General features: G+C 40.8%; 1 protein-coding gene across 1 annotated transcript in view; it reads left to right on the top strand.

The window, feature by feature from the left end:
• Nucleotides 1-9,960: 9,960 nt before the first annotated feature.
• The window catches only part of LOC149447631 (putative E3 ISG15--protein ligase HERC6), a 112,574-nt gene continuing 95,258 nt past the window's right edge, over nucleotides 9,961-27,276 (top strand). The window contains exon 1 of the mRNA XM_089652321.1: nucleotides 9,961-10,252. Coding sequence (XP_089508447.1) covers nucleotides 10,027-10,252 — 226 coding nt within the window. The 5' untranslated portion in view covers nucleotides 9,961-10,026. The remainder of the gene's footprint in view (nucleotides 10,253-27,276) is intronic.

Genomic DNA, 27,276 nt, shown 5'->3' with positions numbered 1-27,276 from the left:
CCTAGCTTAACTCAGTGTTGTGGAGGGCTGGGAGAGTGGCAAGTTAGACTCCTCTTCTGGGTGCGCACACCTGCTGCTGCCACTAGGCTCCGTGCCTCCTGCCCTCCTCCTTACTGTGGGTTCAGTGGTGGATGAGTGCATTGGGGGGAAGAGGTTGGGCATACTCCTGTACACCTTACTTTCCTCCAACCCACTCTGCTGTGACTTCAACAGCGGTGGCAGGTGAGTGAATGTGGGGGGGAGGGGATTCAGGTCCTCCTTGCTGTGGGTTCAGTGGTGACAGGTGTATTCAGGGGGAGGGGTCGGACAACTGCTGCTCCCCCTGTAGACCTTCCATTCCTTCCGCCCGCTCTGCTGCGGTGGGCGGGTGCATGGGGGGTCCAGGTCCCCGTTCACCTTGCCATTTCTCCCACCCTCTGCAGGACAGTAATCCTTAACATCTGCAGTGGTGGGAGGAAAGGAGTACGCTCAGGCTGCTGGGTGGTACTGCTGAGGTCCAGACTGAACTATCACTTGGTCTGTGTACGGACCGCAGTCCGCCATTTAGTGAAGCCTGCTCTACATGTACCAACAAATTGTGAAAATTTCAGGTTGTTTCATAAAACATGCCAAAAGTTATTTAGGGAAGGAGGGAGAGGGAGAGGGAGAGGGAAAGAAGGGGGGGGACTCTCAATGCCACTACATATCAAGGCTTGACTGGCTCCAATTGCTCAGCTCACAGCACAAGGAGACGAAGCAAAGTGATCACTAAAGCCTGTCAGCCTTTCCCGTACTCTCAGTTGCCAGTAATGGCAGAGAAGGGCTGTTGGTGCAGAACAGCAGTGGAGGCAGAATTTTCATGGAGGATATTGCAGGTCTGCCAGTGTAGGATGTTCAGCTGCTTTCTCCAGCTGCTTGCTCTGCCCCCCCCCCCCACCCATCTCTAGTTACACTCTCTTGTTCCTCCAGCACAGAATGCCATCCTCTGTCTCTCTATTCCTGGCTCCCCTAATCACAGCTCTCAGACTCTTCCGTAGTCATGGTAAGCATGGCAGACAATGTAGGATGTGGAGCAGCTCAATAGAATAAAGTTGGAGCCTCCTGGCTGTGAATTCTGTGGCTTTGCATATACATCACTGGTTGCTAGATACCAGGCGGTCCTAGCAACCAGTGATTTCACTGGGGGACATTGGGCAGCGGCTACCAGAACCAGAAAGCTGGTCTTCCGAAAGCTGGTCTTTGGATGGTACAGCAAACAGAGGATTTTGAGCCAGCTGTTATGCTACCCCAATGTGCAGGCAGCATGGGTTACAGACTCCCTTGGATGCAGCCTTCAGAGCAGCCCAGGGGGGCTGTCATTCCTAGGACACCACCTCCATGGACGGTACAGACCGGTGGTCTGTGTATCCTGGTCCGCCCACTGCAACAAGCAGGGATGGAAATACATCCCTGCTTGCTGGAGAACAGAACTACAGATGGGATGTACCAAGACCAGTGTCTGTGGGAATAGGAGGCATAGCAGTGTTCGGTCTTACTAGAACAACTACTCAGATAACAAGAATATGGATTACATATTCAGGGAAGGCAAGAGATAAGCAACAAGAACATGTAAAAAAAGAATTTGCCCAGAGTTCTCCTTTAAATGTTAATAATCTTTATTCTGTTTTACCAAACAACCTGAGATTTTTATAATATGTTGGCATAGATAGAGTCTTCTATTGTATACATTTTGAGGAAATTGGATAACATCCAAGCTCTCTTTTGTACTTTAAGCCACAATTAGTTCCCCTAAAAATAAGTACAGCACCCCCCTGACCCCCAGAGACGTAGCGTGGACCCTCAAAGGCAGGGAAGGCTCACATCTTGTTTTCGTGCAGATCCTAGGCCTGTGAAGGGATGTGCGATCAAAGAAAAGTTAGGCGCCAGTCAGTTTAAGTACATCTTTGAATTCTTTATTGGGGAACTCCATAACTGGGAGATAGGACATAGGGTTTAGAATATTCATGTCAAAACTATATTAGAAAAGAACTTCAGACTCACCAGACCCTTTCAGTATTTCACAGTGCAGAATCAATAGGAGCACAAGCCGGCACTGGTTATTAGAGGAACAGCTAAATATGGATAGTCATGTGATCTTCAATAGGTCAGACAGACTTGCCCCTTAGGTCCATTCTAGTACCAGGTACCTCCAGTAGCCATCCAGCTTCTCTCATTTTGCTCCTCAATCAGCATGTGAGGCCCCTTCTAGGCTTGAGGCCTAGTCAAACCTTTCCCGCACATAAGCATTACCTCCCCAGGCCAAGCCTGGAGGTAGACTGTACTAAGATTGAGCACATAGCAATTCTCATGAATATATACAGTGGATATAAAAAGTCGACATACCACTATTAAAAAAGTCAAGTTTCTGTGATGTAAGAAAATGAGACAAAGAAAAATAATTTCAGAAAAATTTCTACCTTTAATGTGACCTATAAACTGTACAACTCAGTTGAAAAACATATTGAAATTTTTTTGGTGGAGGGAAGTAAAAATAAAAGACTAAAATAATATGGTTGCATAAGTGTGCACCCCCTTAAACTAATACTTTGTTGAAGCACCTTTTCATGTTATTACATCACTCAGTCTTTTTGGGTATGAGTCTATCAGCATGGCACATCTTGACTTTGCAATATTTGCCCACTCTTCCTTGCAAAAACTCTTCAACTCTGTCAGATTGCGAAGGCATCTCCTGTGCACAGCCCTCTTCACATCACCCCACAGATTTTCAACAATCAGATTCAGGTCTGGGCTCTGGCTGGCCCATTCTAAAACTTTAATCATCTTCTGGTGAAGCCATTCCTTTGTTGATTTGGATGGATGCTTTGGGTGGTTGTCATGCTGAAAGATGAAGTTCCTCTTTATGTTCAGCTTTCTAGCAGAAGCCTAAAGGTTTTGTGCCAGTATTGACTGGTATTTGGAACTTGGAAGAATGCACTTCCCAAGCATGCACCACAAGCCAGAAATCCCCAGTGATTAGCTGGTGAGCTACAAACACACACTCAAGTCAATTGATTGAGGTCAATTTTCAGAATTTGTTGCCATAGATAGGGTCTTCTAATGTGTGAAGTTTGGGGGAGGTTGATCAACATCTAAGCTCTTTTTTGTATGTTAAGCTACATTACGCTCCCCAAAAAAACAAGCTTAATGTCCCCCATTTTCTTTGTGGAAGTTCAAAATCTATGAAACTTCTAGGACATGTTTGGTAAGTTGAGAACTTGGGCTGTACAAAGTTTCAAGTCAGTTGATTGAGGTTTAGGCACATTATGGTACGTTAAGCTCTTTTTACATTAAGCTCTTCACATTAAATGTTTTAGCACTGTAAAATATAGCTTAATGTGCATAACTTTTGGTGTGATTTACCAAATGACCTGAAATTTTCAGAATATGTTGCCATAGATAGGGTCTTCTAATGTGTGAAGTTTGGGAGAGATTGGTAAACATCTAAGCTCTTTTCTGTATGTTAAGCCACATTAAGCTCCCCAAAAAACAAGCTTAATGTCCCCCATTTTCTTTCTGGAAGGCTAACATCTATGAAGCTTCTAGGACATGTTTGGTAAGTTGAAAACTTGGGCTGTGCAAATTTTCAAGTCAATTGATTGAGGTTTAGGCACATTATGGTACGTTAAGCTCTTTTTACATTAAGCTGTTCACATTAAATGTTTTAGCACTGTAAAATATAGCTTAATGTGCATAACTTTTGGTGTGATTTACCAAATGACCTGAAATTTTCAGAATATGTTGACATAGATAGAGTCTTGTATTGTGTGAAGTTTTGGGGAAATTGGTAAACATCCAAGCTGTTTTTTTGTACGTTAAGCTACATTAGGCTCCCCAAAAAACAAGCTTAATGTCCCCCATTTTCTTTGTGGAAGTTCAAAATCTATGAAACTTCTAGGACATGTTTGGGACATTGAGAACTTGGGCTGTGCAAAGTTTCATGTCAATTGATTGAGGTTTAGGCACATTATGGTACGTTAAGCTCTTTTTACATTAAGCTGTTCACATTAAATGTTTTAGCACTGTAAAATATAGCTTAATGTGAATAACTTTTGGTGTGATTTACCAAATGACCTGAAATTTTCAGAATATGTTGCCATAGATAGAGTCTTGTATTGTTTGAAGTTTGGGGGAAATTGGTCAACATCCAAGCTCTTTTTTGTATGTTAAGCCACATTAAGCTCCCCAAAAAACAAGCTTAATGTCCCCCATTTTCTTTGTGGAAGGCTGACATCTATGAACCTTCTAGGACCTGTTTGGGACATTGAGAACTTGGGCTGTGCAAAGTTTCAAGTCAATTGATTAAGATTTAGACAGTTTATTACACGTTAAGCTACATTAAGCCATTTTCACATTAAATGTTTTAGTCTGTCCCCTGTTACTACAAACAAAGACAAAGGCAACTTCATTAATCTAAATTCAATTTCCCTACATCTACAAGACACCCCTCTAGATCCAGTCTCTACAATCAAGATCTTCCACTCCAGCCAACAATTTAAGCTTGTGCCGCAAGTTGCACCTTTTCTGTATACGAATCAATTTTTTCAATAAACGTTTTCCATCAAGAAAGCAGACATAGAAGAAGAAACTACATGCAAGACAGCAGAGGTGGAAGCAGAAGCTGCAAGCAATAGAGCAGAGATGGCAGAAGATGCTGCATGCAAGAAAGCAAAGATAAAAGCAGAAGCTGCATGCAAGAAGGCAGAGATGGAAGCAATAGCTGCACTCAAGAAAGCAGTGATGGAAGCCATAGCTGCACTCAAGAAAGCAGAGATGACAGCAGAAGCTTCATACAAGAAAGCAGAGATGGAAGCAGAAGCTGCATGCAAGAAGCCAGAGATGGAAGCAATAGCTGCACTCAAGAATGCAGTGATGGAAGCCATAGCTGCACTCAAGAAAGCAGAGATGGCAGCAGAAGCTTCATACAAGAAAGCAGAGATGGAAGCAATACCTGAATGTATGAAAGCAGAGATGGAAGCAGAAGCTGCACCCAGGAAAGCAGAAATGAATGTAACAGCTGCACAAAAAAGCAGAGATGGAAATTTTGTAGAAACAAAGTTAGCATGCAACAGCCATGGCAAGATTAAAGGGTTTGGAGCAAGCTGCTAGTGAAAGTGAAGGAGGTAACAGCAACACTCAATTGCATCATATTCCTCACACTCTCTCTCAAAATTTCAGCTCCCAGCCACAGCAGCTGTGTCCCTCAACCAAGCTCAGTACACTGCGCCTACCACCTCTCAAGACATCCTTAAGCAGGGGCGGACTGACAACTCATGGGGCCCCTGTGTCCTTGCCCAAACACAAAAAAAGCCTATGAAAAAGGTACCAGGGGCATCTCATGGGGCCCCCTACTGACCCAGGGCCCTCGGGCAGTGCCCGAGTTACCAAATGGTCAGTCTGCCCCTGTCCCTTAGTACATCAGTCTTTTGCACTACAGCAAACTGTAGATACTGGTATGCAGATAATAGACAATACATTTTCCCGTGAGATTAGTCGATTACCTCCTATTATGTACACTGCTCCATAGCTGCAACTCAACACAGCAATCAACTCAGGGTCAGTGTCAACTATGAGCAACTTTGCATCACCATACTTCCCAAAGTTGCTCAATCTCAGTGCACCAGCCAATGTCTCTAACTTTGTTCTGCATGCAACTATGCATCCAAAGTCTGAAAACACAGACATGTTGCAGTGTGCTAGATACATGCTTCACAAGGAGCTCAACTTCAAAGCCATGATCAGTGAAACAGATCTCACAACTACAGAAGAACTAGATCTACGTATCAGGTGGCTAGGTCCTCAATCTGCTGAATGTATCAAAAGACCTAAAGCTGTTCACTTTGACCTTTTCTTGGAGCTTCAACTCGCCAAAGATGATACCCACCTACCTGGCCTCAGTTACCTAGAGACCATTCGGGGGGTTAATCCAATTCAAGTTACCTTATGGTATGCAGGAAAAGTGGGCATCAGTTGGATCAAGGTACAAGAAAGAAAATACATTTTCCTTTCTTCCCTTTTCCTACTTCTGTGTGTTCATTAGGAGAATTGCAGATAATAAGAATGATCCAAGTTTCACCTTTGGGGAGTCCAATCCTCTCAGACCATCTTCTCAAAGGCTTGCAATCTCACCCATTTCACATAGAGACCGCAGAGGTCCAGTGTCTGTGAAAAGGACTGATATTCTACCTGCACCTACTGCAGTCCCTGAAAAGACTGACCAGAATATGAAAATTGCGAACCCAAATCGCCAATATCCCATATATAACAAACCACACCCACTGGAGCTAGCATCTTATGAGTATGTTTTGATGTAATTTGGAAACTATATGTAAAATCTGCATTATTCTTGAAACACATAAAGCATCTTAGGGGGCTTGCCATAGTGGCAACCGGAGCAGATATCTAAGCTTGTAGCTCCATGTCTCTATGCACCTGTACATCGGTATTTATATGGGGTTGCACTTATTCTAGTCACTGTGAGGTGTTTCTGGACATGCTGACACCCTCCGCTCCCAGCTCAGAAGAAAAGCCAGCCCAGCACTCCTACACATGGCACTGGCAACATAGCATAGCAGACAGCACCATGCTACTCAGCAGAGCTAGAGCAGCAGAACTTCACTGCACTCCTACAGGCCATTAATATTGGCTGGGCGACACAGACTACTAAGATGGATCATCTACAGACTGACATTGACCTTCCCTGTTGCAATATAGACAAATTCAAGGAGCGGATGGATGAGGCGGAGCACAGATCGGAGAGGCGGAGGACTTAGTCCAGGAGAACAGCACAACAGTCCGCATGCTACAGCTCAAGGTGAAGGCCCTGGAACCATGGGCGGACTGACCATTTGGGAACTCGGCACTGCCTGAGGGCCCTGGGTCAGTAGGGGGCCCCATGAGATGCCACTAGTACCTTTTTATAGGCTTTTTTGGGTGTGGTTTGATTGTGGGCGAGGACACAGGGGCCCCATGATCCCCTATTGCCTGGGGGCCCCATGAGTTGTCAGTCCACCCCTGCCTGGAACCAAAGGTGGTTGATGCGGAGAATCGAAACCGCCGTAACAACTTGAGGATCGTGGGCCTGCCTAAAGGGGCCAAAGGGCAGGATTCAGCAACTTTCACAGAGCAGCTACTGTGGTCACTACGTCCCCAGGCTCCATTCTCAGCCTTCTTCACAGTCGAGCAAGCACATCGCATGCCGGCTACCAGAGGACCGTCGGGTTCCTCACCTCGCACCTTTATTTTCCACTTGCTTAACTTTCAGGACCAGGACCTGGTCCTCCAGGAATCTCAAAAGCTCTCACTTATGAGAATACCCAGCTTATGATTTTTCTGGATTACTCTACTGAGACGCAGAAACTGCGTTGTCCCTTCGACCATGTAAAGCAACAGCTCCGCAACCATAATATCAAGTACAGCATGCTGTTCCCTGTCCGCCTCCGGGTGCAAGACGGTGAGACCATCAAGTTTTTCACTGATCCTGAGGAGGCCGTCAATTGGCTATAATCCCTGCCTAGGGCTCATTAACCTGCAAGCATACAGTAATGTGTTTGTTTTATTTTTGTGGAATTTCAAGCTCTTCTTATCTGATGCTGGGGCAACAGGAGAATAAGTGCACAAGTTACTGGTCCCATATCTCCTCAGCTGCCACTCATCCCTATATATTTTTCTACTGGTTTTTCCTTTTGTTGGAGAGTGATTCCCCCCAGGCACAGTGGCCTGCCTCCTGCCGGGTTTTATGAGCCACACTGCTTACTAGGCCCTGCTACAGTCTGGTTTCTTTCAGCTGACATAAACTACTATATCCTGCCATGCATGGGCTATCTTTGAACACTAACCCTTGACTCCCACCTTTTGTTTGCCCTTGGCATCACCAATACATCTGTGGTACCTGCGGATTGTTTTCTACTGCTTGCTTTTCTTTTACTAAGTTTGTGCCCTCAGAGTGTCTCTTTGAGTGAACTTCAATCCCACTATAACCAGCATAGTCTGTGCTTCTTATACTGAACTCTGTTATTTTGACTCTTGTTTCTACCACAACTGCATGTAGTGCGCTTTTGATGTGTTTTGCGTTTTATTCTGCCCAGCAACAAGTTGAAAAAAAAAACCCTGCAAAATGCATCAAAAACGCACCGTGAAAAGCACTGCAGAAACGGTTCAAATGCAAACTGCATAGGCGTGAACCTAGCCTCACTGAGTCAGAGCATATTCATAATCAGCACTTGATGCTATCAGAAAGTACACAGCGTCTGATTAACCTAAGCAGTTGTCAAGTCAGTTTACAATTCATTCAAGATTTTCCTAACTTTTACTCTGAGTTCACACTGATGCAGTGCAGAATTTGCACCGGTTTCTGTGTGATTTCTGCACTGCATTATAATCACACCCCGTTCATACAAACCATTGTGGGCGTGTATTTTAACCACTTCCTGACCGGCCGTTGCATATAAACGGCCGTACGGTGGCACTGCAGGGTCGGGTGGCCGTTTATAAACAACCTCCCCGCACCCTGCTTGTGCATGCTCCCTGGGAGCGCGCAGCACCGCGATCCGGTGCCCGCTGTGTCCTCCGGACACAGTGAAATACCGATCGTTGGACGGGACCTCTGTACGAGGTCCCGATCATGTGATCACTGATTGGCCAATCAGTGATCACATGCAAAGTAGTAAGCAAGATGTCACTTGTGACATCATTGCTTACTACGTGTGAAATCTGTGAATGATCACAGAGGTCACATGGTACAAGGCTATTCACAACAGCCTTGTACCATGTGACAAGCTGTGACCAATCACAGCTCACTGAGTACTTCTCAATGAGTGCAAGAATGCAGACAGAGAGAAAGAGAAATGATTGCTTTTACATCCTATATGGGTGTAAAAGCAATCAGTGTAAAAAAAAAAAAATCTTCATCACCCCCCACAAGTAGTACAGTGTCACCATGGTGACACTGTACTGCTAGGGTGACAGTATGTAAAAAAAAAAAATACAAATAAAAAATAATAATATAAAAAAAAAATAAAAATGTAAAAAAAAGTTTAAAAATTATAATTTTTGGTTATAAACTAATTTGGATTTTTTTTACTAAAAAGATAACGGAATAAAGTTTGGCCAAGATTTAAGATGAAATATTATTTATTTGCAAAATTTTATAAAAAAAACTTTTTTTCAACATTTTTGGACTTTTTCATTTACATAGCAAAAAAAATAAAAATCCCAGTGGTAAATAAATACCACCAAAATAAAGCTTTATCTGTCTCAAAAAAATGGTAAAAAATTCATTTGGGTACAGTGTTGCATGACCGCGCAATTGTCATTCAAAGTGTGATAGCACTGAAAGCTGAAAATTGCCCTGGTCAGGAAGTGGGTAAAAGTGTCCGGTCTGGAAGTGGTTAAGTTAACGACACCCCAAAATCAGTTTGCAAAATGCAGTGCGATGTGCAGAATCATATCGCATGGATGTGAACACCCATGTGATTTAATTTTGATGTGGAGTAAAAAAGGGTCCTGCACTTTTTTGGTGCAGATGCGGTGCGATTTGAAAATGTAGGGCTCAAATTGCACCGCACAGAAATAGCATGTGATTTGCACAGGAATGAGGTGCGGTTCTTGTGCGAATCACTTGCGATGTGCCACACCGCATCAGTGTGAACGCAGGCTTACAGTGAAACTTTCCAGTTCAATAAAGTACAAATATGCAAAGAAAAAAAACAGGTAGAGCACAAAATGCATAGCAAAAAAAAAAAAAAAAAGAAACTGAGAAAACCTACAGCGAAAAAACAAATTCATTTTAAAATCATGAAAGCAATGATGTCATTACACTTCTTTCCTCTCCCTGTTGTTCCATCTTTTGTTCGTCCTATAGCCACAGAGCAGGTATTTTCATAAAGTAAGCTGTGAACTATGCCCTGATATGAGGTGGAGTCTGGAAACCAGCTGGTAGAGTTACACATACACTCCTCTATCAGTACCTAGACAAGCTTCTCATACATCACAGCAGTCCGGATATAACTCATGTATTGCTGGGGAAACAACAGATTTGGCCAGCTGGGACTTGCTGGCCAAGATCATGAAAAGATTCCCTTCACAGAGAATGATGGATTTGGTGGCTATGCAGGGGTGCAGAAGGTGACATGTGGCGAGGCGCACAGCCTGTTTCTCCTGCAGGATGGTACCATTCTCTCCTGTGGTCAAAACCTCTGTGGGCAGCTGGGCAGGAAGTCTGCTGGAAGCAGTCTAGGTAAGCACGAATATTAACAACATACTGATTGCATTAGAGGTTTTTCCAGATGTTGCAAAGAAACGAATTTGCTATTAAAAAGTATCAGCATCAGTATCGAAATGCTTATAAAAAATGCATCTGCAAAATACGTTCAAGCTCATCACACGTTACAATCTGTACATTCTCCTTTAGCTCTACTAATAACTATGTAGTGCAGCTGGATACAAATTGATACAGTTCTTCATATTATGTGGTTTTGGTAGACCTGAAGTTGATTATACAGTCAGATTGTAACAGGTATGATTAGAGGAGTAAATGAAAGAGCTGATCTGAAAGGTGTTAATGCAATATCAAGCAACATGCGCTTTTTTTTGTTTAGTTGGTGTTTGTGTACTGTATGTTGATTTCAACAAAGCCCATATTTTCCTGAAGGCTGATTTTCATTAATACCTTTGCTTAGCCCAGGACTTTGATGTATGTGGAATTACATTCAGAGATGGCTTGGGTGAGTTAAGTTTCATTTCCTAGCCACGGTGACTCTAGTTTCACTTTCGTTTACTGCTGAAGTCTGGCTGCAGATACAGAAAAAACACGATGCACCAAGAGATTTACCGTGAAACAATGCACACCCATAATGGCTGAAGCTGCTAAGCTTGATTTACTTAATAAAACAGAAAGGAGCAGGAAAAAATGGCACATTATTTTGCATGCCTGTGTGTAAGTGAACAAACCTGCGCAACAACTAAACACATTGGAACTGCACATGCTCCAAGCTAAAAGGCAGATCAAGAACTCACGTGTTGTCATATGGGAACTTATGCAGGCCATAGATGGGTCGAAAATTGGCCAATTTTTCGGATCGTTAGTGGGCTAAATGTTCGGCCGTTTTTCGGTATTTTGACAGATTTTTTTTATCGGTAAAGTTGGAAAAAAATCGGCCAATTTTCGCGGCAATGATGTGCAAATCGGCCGATCTTTTACCGATAAAAAAATCTGTGCATGAGCAGTGACCTGCAAGAGGAAGACAAAAAGAAGAAGAAAAAAGAAGAAGAGGATGAAGAGGAAGAAGAAGAAGAGGATGCAGAAGAGGATGATGAAGAAGATGAAGAAGAAGAAGAGGATGAAGAGGAAGATGAAGAAGAGGATGAAGAGGAAGATGAAGAAGAGGATGAAGAGGAAGATGAAGAAGAGGATGAAGAAGAAGATGAAGAAGAGGATGAAGAAGAAGAGAATGAAGAAGAGGAAGATGAAGAAGAGGATGAAGAAGGTGAAGAAGAGGATGAAGAAGAAGAAGAAGAGGAAGATGAAGAAGAGGATGAAGAAGGTGAAGAAGAGGATGAAGAAGAGGATGAAGAAGAAGAGGAAGAAGAAGAAGAAGAGGATGAAGAAGAAGAGGAATTCCAGTCCGGCAAAAAGTGTCCCTGCAGAGAGCTCCGCTATTTCTTTGACAGTTCCTTGACATTTATAGCGATTGCAACATTGTATCTATTTGTTTTCCGAATAAAAACATCTGTATCCTAAATGGATACAAATAGATACATTGTTGCAACCGCTATAAATGTCAAGGAACTGTCAAAGAAATAGTGCAGCTCTCTGCAGGGACACTTTTTGCCGGCTGTAGATGGGATGTTAATCGGCCGATTTTTTTTTACCGTTGCTAGTAACGTCGGCCTCTTGAATGACCGACTTTTCGTTTTTTAAAAGAAAAATCGGCCAATTTTCGACCCGTCTATGGCCTGCATTAGTGTATGTATATGGGCAGGTATCAATGGAATCTGCATGGGATTGTACACCCCATTAACCAACAAACAACTCTTTTTCTTTATCCCTAAATTATCCCTTTTCAAACAGAATCTACATAAATAAAGTAAAACATAAACCTACAACACAACCGTACAATAACAATCAAAATAAATAAAAATACAATGTGTAAAGTAAAAAATAGTGTCCCAAAATGTCTTTCAAACAATTCGGATCACTTTCTCTCCACCTTCACAACTTCTTCTTGTGATATTGTATACGAAATTCCAAATATGATACTCCAATGTAGAAAACCTAAAAAAAAATATAAACCGCAAATAGTGTATTACCTTAATTACATACAATTGTGCACTATGTGTCATGCACCCTCCCTAACAGGTGTTCAAACCGTGAAAAAAATATATATATTTACTAAATGTGCACAAATAAAATTGCTCAAAATAAGTGTAATGTGTATCTTATTACTTGTGACAGTGAACTCAAAACACTGCAACCACTACTATTATGCAACCAAACAAATGTGAATCCAAAAAATTTGTGTCAAAAAGTGATCACTCCAACTTAGTACAACAAATGAACAATTACCCTATAGAGGTAAAAATCTGCTTTTCAAAGTGGTGGATGATAGCACCTCCAAATTTCTTACACTTCCTTTGGGCATACATCCATGTCCTTTGGGCATATATCCAAATCCCTCATAAGGCAAATAGGCAGTTAGAGGCTTGATAATAAAGGTATAATACTTTATTTTGTACACTTATATCAAAAACTCCAACTTTCAGCTTGTATGGCAAATGAACAAGCACTTCTCTGGAGAAAACCGCATTTTCCTTAAGCAAAGATGGCCGCAATCGCACTTCCGGTAAAACGTAATTACGTCATACGTCACGTGTTCCGACGCGTTTCATCACATCCTCACAATCTCTTCCACCGCCGGCTACAGTCCAGGGAAGGCCGGGAAATGTAGTCACTGTAGTCCCATTAACCGCTTCCTCACTGCCCTATAGCAGAAATACTGCTACAGGGCGGCAGGGGTATGCAAAATCATGCATATATATGCGATTTTGCAGTTCTAAGTAGGGGGCACGCACGAGCATGCCCTACCCACGCCGCCATTCGCAGCCACGGCTGTCAGTCACCCGGTCCTGGCTGGTGATTAAGCTGGCGCCTGGTAATTACTGAGGATCTCCAACGGGGAGGGCTGTTTTGTTTATCAACAGTCCTCCTCCTTGTCGGCTCAGCCACACTGCTCTGGATGGCTGTGTACAGCACAGCCATCCAAAGCAGTGTGCTTACAGTGAAGCACCAACACACTGCCCCTTAGTAAAACACTCCCAGCACACAGTTAACCCTTTGATCGCCCCTCATGTTAACCCATTCCTGCCCAGTGCCATTAGTACAGTCAGTACTTTTTTTTCTGCACTGGTGACGTACTGTGAATGAGTGAGTGCCCCGCACTGCCACAAACCTTTTTGAATTGTGGCAGCAGACACGGGGAGAAGATCCCCTCTCTGCTGTCACAGCAGGCACTCAGGGGGTGCGGGGGCAGATGCAGCAGTAACATGTTACATATTACACCATGAATATGGATGTGACATGTTAGGAAAGGTGAACTGATCCTTAAAGTGGAGTTCCAGCCCTTTTTCTGTTTATTAAAAGTCAGCAGCTAAAAAAACACACACCCCTTCCTGCCCAGTGCCATTAGTACAGTGTCCGTGCTTTTTATTAGCACTGATCACTGTATTGGTGTCACTGGGGATGTCAGTGACACCAAGTCAGTTCCCCCCAGTGTCAGAATGCCCGCCACAGTCCCACTATAAGTCGTTGAATGCTGCCATTACTAGTAAAAAAAAACAAATTCCAGTATCTATACCGCCATTTGAAAACGCTCTAACTTTCACGTAAACCAACTAATTTACATGTATTGGGAATTTTTTTAACAAAGACATGAAACAGAATACATTTTGGCCTAAGTTTATGATGAAATTTGATTTTTTTTTTACTGGATATGTTTATTAGCAAAAAGTCAAAACTATTGTTTTTTTCTCAAAAATTGGCGGTCTTTTTTTTATACCACAAAAAATAAAAAACGCAGAGGTGATGAAATACCACCAAAAGAAAGCTCTATTTGTGGGAAAAGAAGGACGTAAATTTCATTTGGATGCAGCGTTGCATGACCGCGCAATTGTCAGTTAAAGTAACGCAGCTCCGTAACGCAAGAAATGGCCTGGTCAGGAAGCGGGGTAAATCTTCAGGAGGGCATGTGATTAATGGCCATCATACTATAGCAACATACATCAATAAAAAAAAGGAAACACATTACAAGGATTGTGGGAAAGTTTACCCTACAGCTTCTTTTTTTGGGTTTAAATACATTTTATTATGAAAGAAACTTTAACCCCTTGATGCCGACCGTACACAAATTAGCAGCCTCACAGAACTGGTTTTTTTCCGTGGTGCCGCTAATTTGCGTATCTGTCTTTCTACCCACCAGAAAGACTGGGGTGTCACTGAGAGCCCCGGGTCTTGTTCTAACAATCGGGACCCGAAACTCCTGATTCTGGGTCACCTGATCGCTGTGATAGCCTCTCATTGGCTACCACAGTGATCAGTCATATGCACAGCAAAAAGCACTGCAGTAACAGATCAAACACAACCTGCATAGGTGTAAACCTAGCCTTAGGCTCCATGCACACTAGCATTTTTTTTTAGCTAAAAAAACGCTGGTAATAGTGTTTTTTAGGAGCATTAGCATTTTATTACCATTTTTAAAGTACATGTAGAAAAAAAGCTAGAAAAATGCTGCTAGGAGTGTTTTAATAGCGTTTAGGAGTGTTTAGCATTTTTTTCTGCTAGAAAAAAGCTCCAAAAAATTCTACAAAAACATTTTATTTTCTGCTCCTAGATGCTGAGGCTGAAAAAACTCTAACAGCCTTAATTAGCGTGAGTGAACACAGAGGATAACACTTCTAGGAGCAGAAAAAAATGCTGATAATAGCTTCTAGGAGCTTTAAAAAACACTAGTGTGCATGGAGCCTTATTTTAGGTTCACACCTATTCAGGTTGCGTTTGAGCCATTTCTGCATTGCATTTTACATTGCATTTTTCCACTTGCAGTTTTCCCGCGTTTTTGATGCATTTTGCATTTTTTTTAAAACTTTCTTGTTGCTAGGCAGATTTAAAATGCAAAATGCAAAAAGCAGCAAAAACGCAGCAAAAACACAATACATAGTTTTCTGCAGCATTTTAATTGAAGTCTATGAACCAAAAATGCAACTATTTGCGTTCAAAAAAGTCCCTGACCCTTTCCTAAAAACGTACCAGGTGAAAACGCAGAGGCGTGAACATGTCCCATTGGAAACCATATTAAATGGTCTGTACTGCATTTCTGCAAAACGCAAAACCCTACAGAAAACGCTTAGGTGTGAACCTAGGGTTAGTCCTCATACACTGCTGCTCCTAAACTCACGTTTTGTGCCTAAGCCCCTAAACGCACCTCAGTAAATGCCTATGTGTCCATGCACACCTAGGCTTTTAGAGGTGTTTAGGAGCTGCTGAGTTTAGAGGCAGTCAAAGCTCCTTCTAAAAGCAGAAGAATCACATTCAGAGAGGAGCTTATGGGCATAAAAACGCCAAACGCATGTAAATGCGACTAAGCACTAGGTGCGTTTAGCACGTCAGCATTTATTTGTTTCAATGGCTAGAATAAATTAAATTTCTGGCCAATTAAATAAATAAATGCCCAAACACTGCTAATCTCACATAAACTGGTTTTAAAAAGTGCAGCTTAGGTGAGTTTTTAAACACTAATTTTCCCCTGTCAGGAGAAACAGCTTTTACAATAAACCAGTGAGCATGAAGCCATTGGGGTCAATTCACTGAGAGATGAATACCGCGTGGATTTTTGAGATAAAATAACTCGTGGTATTTATTTCAAAAGCAGTCAATTCACTAAAAAACGTGCTATTTACCGAATGCGTTAAATATTTATGTTTTGTGATATTTAGCACTTAAATTTTGCATTATTTTTGGTGGTGTTTTTTCACAAATGTTTTTTGCAGGCTAACATTGCACCAGAAGGCACAGAGCAAGTATGTGAAACTATGAAAACATTGTAGTGTGCCTTCATTCACAAACTGATCTCCCCCTGATGAAATGTTACAATGTATTTTCATTCCTGAGCTCAGAGAACATTTTCACATTGATACATTGTATACTTTTCACTTTCTGACCAGCGCAGAGTTCCTCTAAGGGTTCGTTCACACTTGACTTTATTTCTAACTCTTGACAAACACTCCTAATGCTCCCCAAACACCCTATGCGCAGTTTTGAGGCAGTTGATAGGCATTTGCCAAGTGTTAAAACCGCACCACAAATGCCTATAATGAAGTTAAATGATATTAACGCTCTGCAAATGCCTCGCAACCAGGTCGCAAACGCCTCCCAGGAGTTTGAAGAGAGGCACCATAGACTGAATGGGAGGCTTCAACTCTACATGAGGCGTCAGTTTTGCCGCGACGCTAACGCTTCAGTGTGAACAGCACTGTGTGCTGCCATGTGCAGAATTTTCATAGGCATTTGAGAAGCATTAAAACCGCTTCCCAAACGCCTGTCTGACGCCTGCTGACAAAGTTAGTGTGAACGTAGCCTTATTGTTATTTTATACATTTCTAAACTACTGCCAGCAAACACCAGGTGATAAATAACGAATGTGTGTGTTTTTTTTAATGAATTGACATTAACCACTTGCCCTCCAGAGGATTTACCCCCCTTTCCTGGCCAGGCCATTTTTTGCGTTACGGCGCTGCGTTACTGTAATGACAATTGTGCGGTCATGCAACGCTGCACCCAAATGAAATCTACGTCCTTTTTTCCCACAAATAGAGCTTTCTTTCGGTGGTATTTGATCACCTGTGCATTTTTTATTTTTTGCGCTATAAAAAAAAAGACCGACAATTTTGAGAAAAAAAAACAATATGTTTGACTTTTTGAGAATCTAAATGCGAGAACTTCCTGCGCTAAGAATGGGGCCCTATTCACCAAGCTGCTGACACAAAACTCCTTACCAAAATGAGTGAATACATATAAATATAAAGTGCAGCGCTCTCCCTAAACTAATTAAATATAAATATAAAGTGCAAACTAGCTAAAAAGTGCTCTAAATAATGACACAAGGAACTAAACTTATGTGCAAAAATGTGCATTTACAAATATGTGCATTTACAAAAATTGTGCAACCCGTGTACTTCAAAATGAGAATAAAGTGCAATTAGTGACAATCAAAATCACTGCAACCATCTGTTATAAATAATAATAGGTCCAAAGTAAGATTAAAGTGTCCAAATGCAACAAAAAAGACTTGCAATCTTCACGCATGTGTCACACGTGTCCACACTGTGTGAATCCAAACTTTAGCCGTGATGGCCCCTCACCTCCTTGCCAAGACCCCACAGGGTCAGCTTGCTTTACAACAGGACACCCTTTTGATAGCTCACCAGGACCTCCCCCGCCTCTTACACTCTATCAGCGATCTCCTCCTCGGTTCATATACAAACAAAAGACTCACACAGTGTAATCCTGTTTATTTTGCAAAGTAGATATATAGTAAAATTGCCCACTCACATTTGAATTAGTCTCCTCACAAGCCTTCAATACCCCATGCTATGAATCTCCTGCATGGGTATTTAGATACAGGGGTTTCAAATACGGCCGCCACGCCGGAAATGACCTCACCGCGCTCCCAGAATCCTCCTCGCGTTCCGACGCGTTGCGTCACAATAAGACGTGACTTCCTCAGGGTTAACGCCCACAGAGGACTGGATTCTATATATACTATTCCCAACCCAATCAAAATTGGGGGCGGACCCGAGCGGCCATTTTCTCGGAGTCCACAGGTATTATTCATTATTGCGGTGACCATAACATTAAATGAAGGATACAAAGCAACGGGCCGGCCACCTATTCACACCTCCCCCCTATAAGACAGTGCAAATGTAATAGTCCACCTACGGACTACAAATTTAATAATTAATTATGGCAATCCAAATTATTAAAATTAATAATAGAATAAAATAAGATAAGACTGGGGGAATTTATAAAGCATATAGGGACAACATCTTCCACCAAATCTATCATCCCACTCCCCCTATTGGAAACACTACATATTACACTATTAAATTAAAATAACCATCAAAACTAATTTTATTAATATTACATAAAAATCCATAAAATCAATAAAAAATATATACCCATGAATTTATTCATAGCATCGGTTTACAAACTTACTTAATAATGGAGCCTATCAATTCATAATACTTCACTATTACAAATAATTCAAAGGTAAATCTCTACTACACATAATAAATTATTATATTATTAATCCTTCTAAATATTTGCGTAAAACAGATCACTATATAAAATTATCAAATCTATTCCTACTTATGGCAAATCTAAATAAATAAATAAAACTTTTTATTAAAAAATGTATTAATTAGTCTAACGTAACAAACCAGATATTACCACGTAAACCTCTACACTCATTAATAATCACTAATGAAGCAGTTTAGATCAAAGTCTAGGTTTAGGCCTTTCGGGACCTGAGTCTTCATGTCAAAAATCCATTTCGATTCAGATTTACTCAAGGACCTTACTTTATGACTCCACCTCCAATGACCATTATACTTCTCTATTCCCCAGAATTTTAGCGTGGAGGGGTCCTTGTTATGATGGGTCAAAAAATGTCTAGGCACACTATGTTTCACTGATCCCTTCTTTATTTTTTGTACATGCTCTCGTAATCGCTTCCATAAAGGTCTTTTCGTTCTCCCCACGTACTGAAGACCGCAAGAGCATTCCAAGCAGTACACCACCCCTTCTGTTCTACATGAGATAAATTCACTAATATTATACTCATTTCCTGTGACTGTCGATTTAAATGATGATTTTTTCTTGTTAACCCCTTTGGTTTCTTTACACGCGTAGCACTTTCTACACGGAAAAAAACCAACCACATCCAAAAATGTCACCGTTTTCTTATTGGGTGGATTAATTACATTCTTTATTACTTTCGTCCATTCGGGACCTTGCTTGCTGGACCTTTGGTCAAGTGGTGTTAAAAAAAAAAAAAAAAAAAAATGGAATTGAAAACAGAAACATAACAGGAGTCTATTAACCTGAGTATCTCCTCCTAGATGCCGCTGATATGAAGTGAAGGAGTGGTGGTATTCTTTGGTGGAGCTGTGACTGCTTCCTTGCTGTCTTGTGGAACGTGTGCTTCCTTGATCTGGGGATCTTCACTGATCCAGGGGATTACATCTACCTCTGTTCCCTGACTACATCTTCAACTCCATCTCTACCACAGTGCATACACCTCTGATCAGTGTGTATGGGCATTTGAAGTCGTCCTTCTTTTTTGAGACTTTTTTTGGCCTAGGGCCTTTCCCCTCCCTCCCCCCCCTCCCCCCCCTTTTTTGTGGACTTATTTTTATTGACTTTATGTGCGTTGATTTTTGATTTTTTGTTATTTTTCTAGCGCTGCACTTTTATTTACATTTATGTGAGGAACTTTTTGGTTGTCCTATGTGTTTCAGCTGCTCGTCCTTTAAAGCGCTCACTTATTATCATTGATTTATTACTTTCGTCCTTATTGAAGGAGCCTTCCTATAAATAAATTTCGGACGATCTGATAAAACAGTGCCTAGCACTGGGAGGAAGAAATGATTTACTCACATTACAGAGAAGAGTTATTGATATATAAACATTTTATTGATGATGTATTCATAGTGTGGAAAGGAAGTCTGGAATCCCTGCGAGAGTTTCTTGACATTCTAAATAATAACCAGAAGAACATTAAATTAGCATGGGAAATTGGTAGTGAATGTATTAACTTTCTGGATTTGAACATTAGAATTATTAATAATAAATTCATCACTAAAACATATTTTAAAGAGGTACACCGGAATGGATATATTCCTATAGGAAGCTGCCACTATCCCCCGTGGTTGATGAACATTCCGAAAGGACAATTTGTCCGTTTAAGGAGGAACTGCACTCTAAAGAATGAATACTTGGAACAAAGTAATTTAATAGGGAAGAGATTCCTGAAGAAGGGATATACACAAGAATTTATTGATAAAAATAAGAAAGATGTAGGTGATATGGATAGGTGCAATTTTCTGAAGGATAGAAATGAAAAGAGGAAAGATCAAGACCAGTTGGCTATAATTTTAGATTTTAATTTACATTTTAAAATGGTGGAAGGTATTTTTAAAAAACATTGGCCTCTTTTGAAAGCAGACCCTGTGCTAGGCACTGTTTTATCAGATCGTCCGAAATTTATTTATAGGAAGGCTCCTTCAATAAGGACGAAAGTAATAAAGAATGTAATTAATCCACCCAATAAGAAAACGGTGACATTTTTGGATGTGGTTGTTTTTTTTCCGTGTAGAAAGTGCTACGCGTGTAAAGAAACCAAAGGGGTTAACAAGAAAAAATCATCATTTAAATCGACAGTCACAGGAAATGAGTATAATATTAGTGAATTTATCTCATGTAGAACAGAAGGGGTGGTGTACTGCTTGGAATGCTCTTGCGGTCTTCAGTACGTGGGGAGGACGAAAAGACCTTTATGGAAGCGATTACGAGAGCATGTACAAAAAATAAAGAAGGGATAAGTGAAACATAGTGTGCCTAGACATTTTTTGACCCATCATAACAAGGACCCCTCCACGCTAAAATTCTGGGGAATAGAGAAGTATAATGGTCATTGGAGGGGGAGTCATAAAGTAAGGTCCTTGAGTAAATCTGAATCTAAATGGATTTTTGACATGAAAACTCAGGTCCCGAAAGGCCTAAACCTAGACTTTGATCTAAACTGCTTCATTAGTGATTATTAATGAGTGTAGAGGTTTACGTGGTAATATCTGGTTTGTTACGTTAGACTAATTAATACATTTTTTAATAAAAAGTTTTATTTATTTATTTAGATTTGCCATAAGTAGGAATAGATTTGATAATTTTATATAGTGATCTGTTTTACGCAAATATTTAGAAGGATTAATAATATAATATTTTATTATGTGTAGTAGAGATTTACCTTTGAATTATTTGTAATAGTGAAGTATTATGAATTGATAGGCTCCATTATTAAGTAAGTTTGTAAACCGATGCTATGAGTAAATTCATGGGTATATATTTTTTATTGATTTTATGGATTTTTATGTAATATTAATAAAATTAGTTTTGATGGTTATTTTAATTTAATAGTGTAATATGTAGTGTTTCCAATAGGGGGAGTGGGATGATAGATTTGGTGGAAGATGTTGTCCCTATATGCTTTATAAATTCCCCCAGTCTTATCTTATTTTATTCTATTATTAATTTTAATAATTTGGATTGCCATAATTAATTATTAAATTTGTAGTCCGTAGGTGGAGGATTACATTTTGTTGTGGGCTTTTGAATCATGTCTCAAAAATATGACTTTTATCAAGACATAATATTATATGGCAAACAGCTCAGCAATAGCCGGATGCTAAGAGTTAATTTTGTCTTGGTTGAACCATCTAGCTAGAGAAATGTAATGGGTAAAGGGACTGTTTTTCTTTCCTCCTAGAGACAATACTATTTTAAAGTTCTACAGGTGATCAAACACCATTATTCAGACTTCAATAAGCAGGTAAACATATACAAGGTCTGGACATGACAATAGAGGAACCAAACTGATTGTCTGAGAGCTTACCCAAACCTTGTAGAGTGTGATGAACCAACAAACCTCTGAAACTATTACTATCTACTATTGTTCACCAAGGGTGAAAGCATTAACAATTGTTTACCATGAGTCAAATACAAGGGCTAGGCAAACAGAGATTTTTTTTCCCTACACAGAGGAAATATTGATGCTGAAACCAAGGGGTGAAATTCAGAACATTTAAGTTTAAAAGTTCACTGTATATCATTACAAAAATGTATTACAAAAACAGATTATAAATAAGATGTCATAGACTTTAAACACCACTAAATACTCAGCAATGGGAACTATATATCACTAACTTGAGTATTGAGATGATGGGAAGTAAGATGTATTATAAACTAGCATTAGTTACATGTCTTATCAGGAAACAAACAGGATGGTACTTCAAGGAGGAATAACCTAATATACACCTATATTCCATGGTCCCTATTTAGAATAATATAGGTATCACTGCTATATCTGGAAAGAGCTGTATATTTTATTCCTGAAATTACCTGAAGATTCCACCCAAGATATAAGTCATATCAAATACTCACATTGTTCTGTGATACATGACCGCCACCTGGCGGGCAGGTGAGAAATAGCTTATGTACACACATTTCTCAACTAGCCAATCAGGAAGCCTGGTGGGAAGGTATCTTAGAACAATGGACTAGTGGATATAAAAAGCCCATGTGTTGTAACAAAAAAAAAAACCTCATGAAAAAGAAGAACCCTCATAAGACCTCATGGAAAGACCTGACATCTGAAGAAGATCTCTGCTGAAATAACTACTCTTCCATCTTTTCAAAATTCCTAAAACTTTAAACCTCTAAACTTATAACTTCCTACATTCTCCCCTATTGAATCTATCACTTGCCTATATATCAGTCTAAAGGCGTTCCACTGCCAGCTAAATCCACGGGAGAGTTGCCTAGTCTGACGTCCGGGTGTGGTGAGATGTTTATTTGATTTTGTATTAATTATTTCCTCTGTTGTGTAGAATCATAAAATTACCTTAGTGTATCACAACAATATTGGGTAGTTAGATATATGTAGTCAGATACTGTGTTACTGTTAAAAATTGTTTATTGCCATATTATAAATTTTTCCATATTTCATAATTTATTGAATATTAATAACCAGAGTATCATATATCAAGGGCTTACTTCTTGCAAGCCTATGGCCACGGCATGTAAGAATATAACCTTTGAGATATTCGAAATTATTAATTATTAATAAATTTAATAAATATCGTATCATTTAAATTTGTGATTGATGTAATTAGTTAGAGACATTATTAGTGTGTCTTACATTGGTAGGATATATTTTTGATTGTGTGTACCAATATTCATTTATCACCAGTCTTTTGTGTTTTGTGTTAATATATATATAATTTTTGTACATAAATAAATTTATATATTTATCTATTATAAGGCAAATTTTGTGTGTATGGTACGAAATCATATTGGCTAAAAGAATTCAAGGTATAATAATAAGTGGTGATCGAATTATCAAGGTGTCCAAATTATTGGTTTACTAAATATTTGCCGTATTTTAACGGCTGGAGGCACTGTAATATTTCATCTAAGGGAAAGGGACACGCCCTTTATAAATAATATATATCCTTACATTAACCACCACAACATAAATTTGGAGGCACTGCTGAGAGTCATAGAAATCGTACCATAACACAAAACGCACTGGTGATTGTATATTTGTACACGTTATCAAACATATATTTTGTATCAAAATGGCATCCAGTAATCACGGATCCACCTCTTCCAAGCATAACGAGGAAAATATGGCGGCTCAAGGCATTGAGCAGGAAGTTATGAAGCCAGCTCGGAAAGCTGCCGGTGCTTGGCAGAAGTATGTTGAAAATGAAGTAATAAATTATCTCCGCAAGAGATTGAATTTGGGGGATAGCAATAATGAATTTGTGGATGAAGAGAAAGAGCAGGCCATGAATACCTTTGAGGACCTGTTCAACCAAAAGGGCCAGGTTGTTGGGTTTTTAATGGCATTTGCTGGAGCAGAAAGTGATAGAGGCCGTGACAGACTTCTCCTAGAAGCTTGGCCCATGTTATGGTTCATGACCGCTGGAGCTGCCCAGCAGACCAAGACTCTAAGGGAAGAGTTGTCAGAGGCCCGCCTCTTGTTAGAAAGCAAAAATCAGGACATTGAGTCTTTGAAAGGGAAGCTTGGTCATGCCGGTATTCGTTTAGACGAATCCGAGAAACATTATGATAGATTGGTCGGAGACTTTCGAAGTGCTCAGGACCTGTATGAAAGAAATTTTCAGGAATTAAAACAACTTCAAAAGAAGTATCAGGACTTAAAAGATGAGGTGGAGTACTTCAGATCAGAGAGGTTATCTCCTGTCAAAATTAAAGTTCACCCAGGGGATAAGCATGACCAGTCAGAACTTACCTTGATAAAATCTGAGCAGAAAACTCTGGAGGAGCAGATTATAAGGTTGACGGCCCAAATAAATTCTGGGGTCCAAAGACGGACCAACCCAGTCAAGCCAGAGGCTGATGAGCGGAGATACCCGCATCACAGCGAAGTATCTGATAGTGAGTCAGGGTCAGAATATAGGTCACCTCCTAAGCTTTCAAGATACACTCCAGAGCGCTCTGAAGAAAGATATGAGGTTTCATATAGGCAGGAAGGGAAATCCCAGGGGTCATTCAGGAGATATGACACCCCAAAGGTCATTAAGTTCCTAAAGGACACTGTTCCTATGTTTTCTAAGAAAGGGTCCCTTGAAATCACCGAACACATGAAAACATATGAACAGACGTTAGAGATTCTGGGCATTAGAGATGACCACACCAAAATAGAATTGCTGCCATGGGTGTTTGAGGAGAAATACCGGCAATTCTTTGAGACCTTGAGGGCCTATTCCAATCAGTCCTGGAGAGAGGTTAAACATAAGTGCCACATGGAATTTGGGCCTTATAAAACTGTAACCTCTGCCAAGGCTGCGGCCTACAATTTAAAGTGTGGTCCTCACCAAAGCCCTGCAGAATTTCTGGCTGTCCTCAGAAATGCCTATTTCCTGGCTGAAAAGGATCCCAATCCTAACCAGCCAGAATTCAAGACACTATTCTATGAAGCATTACCTGCTTACATAAAATTGGGACTTGCAAAGGATTACAGAAAGGGATGCTCTCTTGATTGGTTGGTGAGAGAGAGTGACTATTTATTCTCGATCCAACAGTCCAGTGAGGGCGGGATAAAAAGAGAACCTAAAAATAGCCCCAAGATAGTAGCAGCCACTACCGTTTCCCCTCCAAATCCAAATGTGCAGGCAGAGAAGAAATCATATGCGGAAGTAGTCCGTGGGGGTAAAACCAATGGTTCCCCTAGATTTGTACCTCAAGCCCAGCAAGTGAAGGAGGTCCATAACTTTGCACCCCAAAACCAGTGGGTGAGAAAGGATAGACAAAAGCCAGGGAACTACGGTAGTGGAAGTGAGAAGAATAAAAAGTATGGTAAGGGCCAGTACAGTGATGAAAATCAAAGGAGGCAATGGTATCCTCAGAGGTTCTATTATCCTCGCCAAAACCAACATGGGAATTTTTATGGGAACCCCAATTTCAACAGGCCCCATAATTACAATAAGAATCCCAATTTTAATAAAAACTCCGACTTCCAAAGATTTCCTCCACGCCAAGAACACCCTCAGGCTCAAAGGGGGGATACAGTACCCCAGGCTCCCTTTAATAACAGGGAGACCCCAAAACCTCAGAGAGAACAATGGCGTCGGGACCAGAGCAGTAGTTCTGACTCTGAGTCTCATTACCAGTCTCGTCCAAAATACAAGCGCAAGTATAGGAAAAGGGAGAATCAACAGAATGACTCCTCTGAGCGTATTGGACAAATAGAGGCACAGGTCAGCAAAATGGCTGAACAAATGGACAGGCTTGTCACTCAATTTCCATCCAATCCTTTTTTAGGAGCAGCTCCTGTGACCAACCAAGGGTCACAGAATTAACAGGCAACCAAGCCTTAAACCAACAGGGGAGGACACTGAGTCAAATGACAGGAGATGTGTGCCCCGTCCCTGACACGCCTACTAATGGAGAAGTTAGTTCTCAGGCAAAGGGGGACCATTTGTTGGTTATTAATGATTCTCCTGTTTTTCAGTGTCCATCTATTGCCCCTAATATAGTTGCGGCATCGGAAGTCGTCGGGATTGACAAGCCAGACGGAGCACCAACTTCTAGTTGTGCTTCTGTCTTGAGACAGTCCAAGAATCCCACCAGGGAGGATAAGGGTAATGTGTCCACCACATGCGGTGAGATAAGAGCCAGTCATATGTTATTGAAGGGCCCACAGATCTTCAACCACACTAATTTCATGTGTGAGCTGACTGAATCTGATGGGAGATATTATGCCACGGTGCAGGTGCAGGATGCCAGTGATCTTTCGATTGTCGGCTTAATAGACACTGGATCCCAAGCAACCATCATGTCACAGGCACATTTTGACAAAGTGGCGAATGTCATGCCCACCAAGCCAAGACTTAAAAGTTTTGACAGCTCATTGATTGGTGTAGGTGGAGACCCTTTACAAGTCATGGGTACCGCCTGGCTTAAACTGAAACTGGGTAATAAGGAACTGAGACACCCCATCATCATTGCTAGCATATCACAGCACCACATGATAATTGGGATGGACTTCCTAAAAAGGCTGAACACCATAGTTGATTGTGTGAACCAAGTCCTGTGGTCACAGGTAAATACCCCAATTAAATATGGGAAACTTAAAACTCCCCATTCCCGACAACACTGCCACCTGGTGGAAGAAAGGCCTGGTTCATTAGAAATCCATTTCAGGAACAGCCAACTTCCTGATGTAACGGTTATCAAACCTGATGACCATAACCCTATCAGAAGAGATGAGGAACACATTTTTAGAATTCCCCAAGATAAAATAAAAGATATTTCCCTCCAAGATGACATCCTTACGATATCTTTTCATCAGGAGGATAAACCAAGAAAAGGGGGAGATCACACCCAATTCTTGACAGGTATTGAAAGGGTTAACAGCGACTTGTTTATCCCCATCCGGATAAATGGTCTTAATAGGTCAAAATATGCCAAACTAGATTTGAGACAGGAACACAGCTTTGTAAGCCATGGGTTGATAAAACACCTGACTGAAATGGAAATGATCCGTTTCTCCACACCTCAGCGTCATTGGATTTCAGACTCCCTTGATGACTCTGATGATCACAATTCAATGGCTAGGTGTCTCTTAAACGTCACTGTAGGAAACAAAACAGCCACCCATGTGTTCCTAGTCTTGGATAATCCCCAAACTAAAATTTATTTTGGCAACGATGTATTACATCGCTTTGCAATGCAAGTCGACCTAATTAATGACTGTTTATGGAGTCGACTAAAGGGGGACCCCGAAAAATACCAAAATCTGGACTTAGCTTTAAAATCCCAGCAACAGATGCCTTATGCTGTTGAAGTCCAGGTAGCCCAAAAGATTACAATTCCTAAGGGCATAAATAATTTCATACTCCCCATCC

Source organism: Staurois parvus, unplaced genomic scaffold, assembly GCF_062004578.1.
Source record: "Staurois parvus isolate SC_StPar_1 unplaced genomic scaffold, SC_StPar_1.0 ptg000679l, whole genome shotgun sequence".
NCBI lineage: Eukaryota > Metazoa > Chordata > Amphibia > Anura > Ranidae > Staurois > Staurois parvus.
This window is presented reverse-complemented; position numbering and strand designations above follow the sequence as displayed.